General features: G+C 53.1%; 1 protein-coding gene across 1 annotated transcript in view; it reads right to left on the bottom strand.

Moving 5' to 3' along the window:
• Positions 1–1,056: 1,056 nt before the first annotated feature.
• The window catches only part of TMPRSS3 (transmembrane protease, serine 3), a 20,800-nt gene continuing 12,592 nt past the window's right edge, over positions 1,057–9,264 (bottom strand). Inside the window, exons 8-13 of the mRNA XM_010834930.1 lie at positions 9,146–9,262; positions 8,284–8,453; positions 6,165–6,260; positions 4,942–5,084; positions 4,151–4,303; positions 1,057–1,074 (exon numbers count right to left, since the gene is read on the bottom strand). Of these exons, the coding sequence (XP_010833232.1) occupies positions 1,057–1,074; positions 4,151–4,303; positions 4,942–5,084; positions 6,165–6,260; positions 8,284–8,453; positions 9,146–9,262 (697 nt within the window). The remainder of the gene's footprint in view (positions 1,075–4,150; positions 4,304–4,941; positions 5,085–6,164; positions 6,261–8,283; positions 8,454–9,145; positions 9,263–9,264) is intronic.

The following is a 9,264-nucleotide window of genomic DNA, read 5'->3' as shown; positions in this document are numbered from 1 at the left end:
TGAGCTCCCCCTCCATATCTTCCTCCACCCTGCTCTAACACATGGCCCAGGAGGCTCCCTGGAGCTGGCCCTTCCCCAGGCACCCGGACCCATCTCTGATCTCCTTGGAACTCACCCATCTTTCCCACGGTTGCCTCAGGGCAAAACAACAGATTCATACTCCAACAAAGTCACTTGTGATAAAGCACCCCTGGACAATGATTACTTACCAAGGAATCTTCCTCTGTTACGCATGTGTTATGGGGACTTCAGAGGATGGGTGGGTACCAGGAGGGGCCTCTAACCTGTAGCTGTGCAGGAGATTTAACAGGCCCATATGGAGAGGTAGAGAAGCCCTAGTGTCTTAATGACATGAAACTGTCTAGTTGGCCTTCGGTAACATTGTGTGGGAGTTAGGTGGTCCTGACTTATTCCTTTCTTTTCTTACTCTGCTTCTGACTACTTTGATGTAATAGGGGATGATTCTGATCTCCCAATAAATCCGTTCCAACAGATCAAAGGAATTGAGCCTCTTGAATCAAGCTTACATGAACAATCAAGATTCATTCAATAAACTCCGAGTGATGAACTTGCTATGAAAGTCTATGTCCTTCAGAAGCAAGAGATAATGATACATCGAGGACCAATGACTACAAAACTATAATCACCTATAAGTTCCCACGTGTCAAAGGAGATCCTGGTACAAAAAATCGGTTTGGTTCTGGTACCTGGATGAAAGGTGTGGACAGCTGTGTCTACACTGAGAGCACTCCTGTAGGTCCTGGCTGCATATCTTTGCTGAGGGGCTTTGCAAGGGAGGAAACCAGATGGAAAAGTGGGAAAAGGTAGTGCTTAGGAGGTGTTCCTGCTTCTGTTCTTGGGAAGATCAGCAAGGAGGTTCAGGATCGTTTTATTCTGATGCCCCTCTGGCTCGTCAGAGATCATAGAGGAAAATTGTTCTAGATGTGGAGCAATGAAAAGATGCTCCTTCATTCAGCTCTGCTGTTAGAATCTATGGAAGGATAGGAATATCCCCATCTTGGCAGGAACTCATGGTGGTAACTTGCCTCTAACTTGTCAAGTTTTCAGGTCCCTCTAGAAATGAAAACATACGTATTACCTTTTTCATCATGTCAAGTCATCTCTCCAATATTAAGATAAAGTGTGAATGAATGCTTGCCCAGTCGTGTCTGACTCTTTTCGACCCCATGAACTGTGGCCTGCCAGGGTCCATGGGATTTCTCAGGCAAAAATACCACAATGGGTTACCATTTCCTCCTCCAGGGGATCTTCCCCACCCACAGGTTGAACACACATCTCCTTGTGTCTCCTGCATTGCAGAGGATTCTTTACTGCTTGAGCCACTGGGGAAGCCCAAGATCAAATGAGTACCAGCATTTTGCCCTGAGGAGGGCATCAGAAGTTCACAATTAATGGGGATAAAATTGGTCTCTGCTCCATGTGGACCCCAGGTAAGTGTGAAATAGTTTCCCTGCCCTGTGCACCTCCAACCAGCCACACCCCACCTTCTCCATCTCCAACCTGAGACTTTTCCACAGTTCCCAGCTCTTAGCATCAGTGTTCCTGTGTCCTGCTCTGAGTTGTAACAATGATTCGAGCTCCCAGTAGGGAGAGAAAACTAGTGGATGAAAAGTGGTGCAGTAACCTTTAGCATCAGAGAAAAAAGATGGGCTGATTCCCCTCGAGGTATGTGAGCTACTGGAAGGCCCTCCCACTGATGCTCAGAAGAAACAACTAAAACGGCAGGCCTGCTGGAAAGCTCTCATGGAAGGAAGCATCTTCTGGGTTGTCCCCTGAGACATTTGAGGGGACGTGACTCACGGAGGCCTTCAGGGCCCAGGGCAGCCCTGGTTGATATGCTCCCCAGGCCTCAGGAGAGCCATCCACCTGCCCAGAAGAGCCTGCTCCTCCAGTTCTGGGAGGAAGGGGAGCCCTTTCTGACCATCCCACTTCCCCCAGCACGCCCTGGAGCCTCCTGCATCTGAACCACCAGATGCCTGATGAGAACCTCTGGAACGGGTGCTGGGACCCTCAGTGCTAGCAAGCAGCTGAGGGAGGTGCTCTGTACCCCAGGTTGGAACTCATCACTGTGCTGTGCGGCGAGTGTGGGGGTGGGCTCTCGGAGCTGGGCAGACTCAGGCTGTGCCCCTCATTAGCCTGGGTGGGGGCTTATGAGGATCCATCACCTGTAATATGGAGATGGTCCCAGGGGCCAATAGCCAGGGCAGTGCTGAGGGAAATGGGCTGAGATATTAGGACACCTCCCTTCAGAAGCTCCCACAGTGATTTTGGAACCCTGCGCCTGACCTGCACTCCGCCCAGCTCAGGACTGAGCCAGGCTTCTTCAACCTGCTGCTGCGACAAGCCTCGTCACACAGACCCTCTGACCCCGCGAGCACCCTCATGGGGGTGCACCTCTGAGGCTCCCTGGGTGAATGGGAAGAGTCCTCTGCCCCACCCTTGTCCACTTGGCTCTCAGCCCACGTGACCCTCCCACTCCCCACCCACAGGTCCCTCCTCCCCCATCCCCCACGTGGCTCTCAACCCCTTTAGTCCTGTTCACAGGCTGTCTGCAGCCACTGCAGTGAGGAGGCTGCGTTTTCAAATGTCTGTTTTCTGAGGGAGTGATGGGTTTGGGCTGAATTTTGTGCTGAAGAGTACCGCATGGCACTCAGCACTGGGCCAGGCAGCCAGCTAACAGCCAAAGCACCCAGCAGGTTCCCCCGAAGCCTGTCTGCTGCCCAGCAGTGGGCTGATAGCACACAGCTACACAACAGCAGGGCTGGAATTCTAACCAGGCCCAGGCCCAGGGCCTCAGCCCTGCCCTCCTGATGTAAGGCATATATTCAAGGAAGGAGTGGAAATTGACATCAAGGCACTTGAGCAGTTTGGTGCCGTCTTAGCCAGCTGCTTTAAATGAAAAGAAAGTGAAGGTCACTCAGTCATGTCTGACTGTTTGAGACCCCGTGGACTATACAGTCCATGGAATTCTCCAGGTTAGAATACTGGAGTGGGTAGCCTTTCCCTTCTCCAGGGGATCTTCCCGACCCAGGAATTGAACCAGGGTCTCCTGCATTGCAGGTGGATTCTTTACCAACTGAGCTATCAGGGAGCATTTTAAAAGGTCTTGATCCCCCAGGACAGAAAGTAGATTACTGGCTGCCAGAGGACGAGATCCTGGCAACACAGAGTGACTGCTTCATGGAGTCTCATTTCCAGGAAATGAAAATGTTCTGGGTACAGGTCAGGCAGCAGCAACACAACATCCTTCATGGGCTGAATGCTGCCAGATTTGCACTTTAGGATGGTCAGCTTCACATTGCGTATATTTTGCCTCAATCAACAACAACAAAAACCCCCCAACAAAACCAAAAACCAAAGTTCTTTAAAAGTGGTCCAAAGCCTGACATGGGGCTCAGCCTGGCAATCGAGTAGGTAAACACTGGCTGAATGCTCATAGGGTGGAAGGCCAGGCTGAGGTTTCTGCTGCTAGGGAGGGTGTCACCCCATGTTGGCTAAGCCATTGTGGTAGGACCTGGAGTCAGCTGGGCATTTTCTGTCCCTGGATGCTCTGTTCTTCCTCCCTCCATCTCCAGGGCTCTTCCTGCCCACCCTTGTCCTGCTAAGCCAACCTCACTGACCCGTCTCCCTCCTCCCACCCCCACTGTAGGGAGGCCCCCAAGGCACAGAGCCACCAAGACCCCTCCTGATTCCAGATGCTCCGTCCCATCCTGGTTCCCCCAAAGTCAAACTCCCCAGTGGGCACTGAGGGCTTCCAGTCCAGACCACTCCCACCTGTCTCCTGCCTGCATGCCTGCACATGCCCACCTGACTGGTCTCCACCCCCAGGGCTGGTCCTCAGTCACCCCTCCTGTTTCCCCAGTTGGCAGAAGTACATGATCCTCCATGTCCCAGCCACACTCGCCCTGTGTATGTCCAGCCCACCAGGCCCACCCTGCCAGGGCCTTGCTTGTGGGGTTAGCCGTGCCTAGTTCACACCCAGGAGCACAAAGTCACTGCTTGACAAATTAATAACTAATTAGTCACCTCCTGGCTCCAGATAGCAGGACTGGGGGCCCACAGAAAGGATGCTAGAGCTAGAATGATAGGCACCGACATGAGCTGCAGGGGGCTTGGGGGCTGCACCCACCTCCATCTGCTCGTGAATCCAGTCCAGGAAGGAAGTGATGCGCGTGTAGACTCCAGGCTTGTTCACCTCGGCACAGCCGATGCCAAAGCTGGTGGCTCCCACCAGCTTCCACACCCTCCGTTCCTGACATACCAGGGGACCCCCGCTGTCTCCCTGGATGGCAAGGAAAGAGCAAAGGCAAGGGCACGAACAGACATTGCCACCATGTGTCACCTGTCCTGATGACAGGACCCTGCTTCACTGTATCACAAAATACAGCACGTGGATGGTGCTGCATCCACCACCTCCCCCACTGCCCTTCTGGAACTGATTTGCCCTCCTGAGGGTGAGGTCCTCGTCCTTTGGGGATGGTCCCCCTCCAGCTGTCTCCCTGCCAGGGCTCAGAGTCCTGAACCCACAAAGTCAAGGCAGCACGGGGAGCAGAGGGGTGCTTTCAGAGGGAGGATCTGCCTGGCCAGGGGCTTCAGCTGAACCAGGCAGTGGTGGAGTCTCGTCCACTGTGGCTGTGCAGGCTAGATTCACAGGTTTCCCCTGCCCTCTGCCCTTTTGGACCCCCTGGAAACTCTGAGACCCTCCTCGCCACCTCCGCCCAGCACCCAGGCAGAGGGGAGCGTTGAGTAAACACGGGCCTGGCCAGACAGGAAAGGGAACAATATCTTGAGCAAACTTCTTCCCACACCCTGTAAATTTGCTTTTCAGTCGGTCATAGGGACGTGCTGATGGTAGTCTGTCCTGAGGGCTGGGTCACTTTGCCCACGGCGTGGCCCCCAGACGTCACTGGGTGCCCCTACCTGGCAGCTGTCCACACCACCCTTCAGGTAGCCAGCGCAGAGCATGGACGGGGAGATGATGCCACCGTACACATCCCTGTGGTTGCAGACCTTGTTGGAGATGAGAGGCACGGCCGCATGGTTGAGGACCGGGGAGGCATCACCTGGGTCAGAGCAAGGGGATGGGGGGGTCTGTGCGGTGAGGGGGCCCCACCAGGAGCTCAGATGACTGCCTGGGGGTGGGGCAGCCTGACAGTAGACAGCCTTAGAGCTCTGTCCCCTAGTGAGTGGGCTGGGGGAGACCCTGCTTCATCCCACAGCCACTCATTTCCCTAAGGTCGCCAGTGTGGGAAGATGGGGCAACCACAGCCGGCAGGCACCCCTCCCCCAGGGCCCATCCTAGACCAAGCACTCGACTACACCAGCCCATTTAGTTCCCTGAACCCAGGTAACAGAAGGAAACTGAGGCTCGTGAGGTCCCACACACAGCCTTGGGGTAGAGCCTGGGGGTGGTCAGCAGAAACGTGTCCTCCAGGCCCCAACCCTCCAACCTGGGGCCCTGCCACCTTCCGTGGCAGAAGGGCCTTTGCGGATGTGATAAAACCTTGAGATGGGGACACCTGGGTGGGTGGACCTTAAATGTAATCCCAAGGGTCCTTCGAAGGGCTAGAGAAGGAGATGTGATGATGGAAGAAGCAGAAGTCAGAGAGGAGAGAGAGACTGGGGGACACTGTGCTGCTGGCTGCAAAGGGGGAGGAGGAGCAGGAGCAAGAGATGTGGGGGCCCCAGAGGCTAGAAAGAGGGGCACAGATCTTCCCCCAGAGCCTCGGGGAGGATGGCAGCCCCCACCCAGACACATTGATTTACAACTTCCGACGCCATAACTGTGAGGTGGTCCAGAGTGTTGCTTTAAGCCTCTAAGTTTGGGGTCATGTGTTGCAGCAGCGACCAGAAAGTAACAACATATCTGCAGTGGTTCAGCCTCACCCCCCTCACCCAGAGGGATGGACCCCCTCTAACTCCACGTGTTTGTAGACTGTGACCTTCACATCTTATGGGCTCGCCACAGGGTACACCCCGCCTCTCCCTCCTCTCAGGTCTCAGCGTCCGGCTGAGGGTTTGTGCTCCCTCCTGACCATGACATGTCAGGGGGACGTTACACTGGGACACCAATAGGGAGCAGGCACCCGGGCCTCTTGGTTCTGGGCACACTGGATGCAGAATCTGGATCTCAGACCACTGACCTCCATCCTCTGTGGCCCCCCAGCCTGATGTCCAGCACAATTTTCCATCAGGAAAGTTCTCTTCAGAGTTGGGCAAACAGACTGGTTGGGTCATCTCTGTTTGGAGAGGAAACAAGAGAGCTTAGGCCAAGGAAGCTGCCATCTGAGAAAGCCACCACTTGGTGTCTGCCTCTCGGGGCTGGCGGTGGGGGTGTCTCCCAGAGAAAGGCCAGGTCCCTGGTCATGTGCTCAGATTGGGGACCTCTCCCCTACCAGAGCCCTAAAACAACCCTAGACCATGGCAACATGGGTGAGTCTAGACCACAGGTCAACCGTAGACCATGGCAACATGAGAGTAAATCTAAACCAGAGGTCAACTCAACCCAAGACCAAGGCAACACGGATGAGTCTGGACCACAGGTCAACTCAACCCAAGACCAAGGTAACATGGGTGAGTTTAGACCACAGGTCAACCATAGACCATGGCAACATGAGTGAGTCTAGACCAGAGGTCAACATATTTTCTGTAAAGAGGAAAATAGTATACATTTTAGGCTTTGTAAGCCATGTGGTCTCCATTTCAACCCTTACCTCTGCCATTGTAGCGTTAAAGCAGCCACAGGCAGTGGTGAACAGGGTGAGCCATGTGTCAATAAAACTTTATTTAAAAGGAGGCAGAAGGTCCAATTCAACCCATGGGCCCTAGTCTGCCCACTCCTGGTCTAGACTGTGGGCACACTGCTTTATGGAACATCGCTCTGTGAATCTTCCCATCCCTCCTGACACATCTGGAGGCAATGAGCCTGCCTGTCCATGGGGGCTGTATCACATAAGCCCTCCACCAGAAGCTGTCACAGGCCCTTCACATGACCACATTCTGAGATACGAACTAAGCTTTCCAGGTAGGACAAAAATGGAAAGGTGGAGAAAGGACAAGGGCACTCATTTTCAGTTTTATCAAAGTGCAAGTGTTGGCACCTCATTTTTTTATAACCAAGGATCATTAATCATAATTAGCAAAGGAACACCACCATTACAACTTCTCTTTGTTTTTCTAGAAATATTTGTCTCAGAGTGTGACGCATAGAGAATTCTGTGTGCTGTGTGATAAATGCGTTGATGACTCTACAGGCTCCAACCTACTGTTGGTCCTGAGCCAGGTTTCTGCTCCAGCAAGGGCCATGTTTGTTATACTCTACCTGATCTCCAAGCTGCTCTAGTCCTTGGGAAGAAGAAGGGGGCTTTTCCTGATTTAGGCAGTGGCTCATGTGCTCTGTCATAATGGCAAACAGCTGGAGAATTCTGTCCTGGGTGACTTTTCTGGTGTTTTTGAAACCTCCAATCATTAGGACTTGACATTTCCATGGGTAAACAGAGCTGCTGGACTCAGCAGCTGGTTGTGAGAGAATATTTCTGAGTATTTCCAGGAGTTGGAGATGCCCAGTATCTTCCAGCTTATACAGAAAGGGCCACAGAGAAGATCCCACCCCAGCCAGCTGGCCAGCCTGGGAGGCCTTCCCTTCCTCAGCCAAGGTCAAGATACCAGGCTTGTGGGTGGCACTGGCAGAGCACCTCACCAAAATAAGCACCAAACAAGGAAAAGTTCTTTGTCCCCAGGGACCTAAGACCCCCTTCTACCACCCACAGGTACCAGGTGGCCTGGTCTGGGGAAACCCCTTTAATCTCCAAGAGGCACTAACTGAAAGAAAGTAGCTCAGGTGAGACCTCAGTGGCCCCAGGCAAACCAAGTTGGCCAAACTAGAGCCACAGAGCCTCTGAAGTCAAATAGTCATCAGAACCACAACCCACAAAAGTAGACCAAGACCTCACAGTAAACTTGAACAGGGTGACCGTCTGTTAAAACTGAAGATGTCTGTCTCCTAACATGCTGGCCCAAATGCCCAGGATGTGATTGAAAATTTCTCCTCATACCAAGAACCAGGAAAATCACAAGTTTAATGCAAAGAGACGATCAGCTGAGAACAATCAACACAGAAATGAATCTGGACATAGGACTAGACATTGGAATTACCTAGTGGAAATTGTAAGGCAGCCTTCATCAACATGCTTCAACAGGCAATTCAGATTCTCCTGAAACAATGATAGCAGGAAAAAGACAGATCCCGGACCCCGGACGTACCATTGAGAGTGACAGGCCCGGCCAGCTTCATGAGGGCGATGTCATTGCCCAATCTCTTCGGCTTGTACTTGCTGTGGTAGATGATTTTTTCCACCAGATGGGAGGGGGCTGGACTGTCTAGCAGGGAAACAAGGCCCACCTGGATGGTCCAGGACTTGGGGAGGTAGAGACTGAAATGAGACAGCCCCAAGCACTTTCACCCACAGATCACAAGTCTCCCGAGAGCCAGTGCTAAGGAGGTGGCAGGAGGTGCCCCCACAAGCCCTGCAGAAGCGCAGATCCACCCGTGTGTCCCCTAGACAGGCCTTGATCTCTGCACCTCTGGGCATTTGAGAAATGAGCTCATCTTTCCATAATGGCCCATTCTCCATCAGAAATCGAAATAGAGGCAGGGGGAAATAACACGGACACTTGCTACTGTGTTTTGAAGTATTTTCTGTGGTTTTCTTCCACGCCAAACCCCCTAACAGAGATTGCTCTGGGGAGACCCCGCCCACTCTGCATCCCTCTCTCTCTCAGTCACAACATGGTCCATGGGAATGAGCTACAAGGAGGTCTAGGGGATTTGCATTGCTGGGTTTCCTAAACATGAGAGTTTCCTTCCCCTCTTTCTATCTTTTCTGTAAGAGCTGAAGGTCCTTAAAATGATCCTGGAGTCACCAATCCCACCCAGCTGATGGAGCTGGATCCACAGTGAGGATGGTCTGTGGACATGACCTTGTGACGATATGGTCTGTTTCACGCTTTCTTGACCTGCCTTGCTGCTGACCACCCAAATCAGCCTTGTCCCCATGTGGCCTGTACTGGATGGGGGTCTGTGGGAGATGAGAATGCCCCCCACCAGGAGGTCAGGAGAACTCACTCATAAACACAGTGGGCAGCTGTGACAACCCACAGTGGGGTGATGACGGACCCTCCGCACAAGTGGTAGCCCTGGAACTGCAGGCTGGCCTGCCAGGGCCACTGAGCCAGTGAGGATGT

The sequence above is a fragment of the Bison bison genome, unplaced genomic scaffold (genome assembly GCF_000754665.1).
Source record: "Bison bison bison isolate TAMUID 2011002044 unplaced genomic scaffold, Bison_UMD1.0 scf7180017864037, whole genome shotgun sequence".
Taxonomy (NCBI): Eukaryota; Metazoa; Chordata; class Mammalia; order Artiodactyla; family Bovidae; genus Bison; species Bison bison.
Note: the sequence above shows the minus strand (reverse complement) of the source record. Positions and strands in the feature narration are given on the sequence as shown.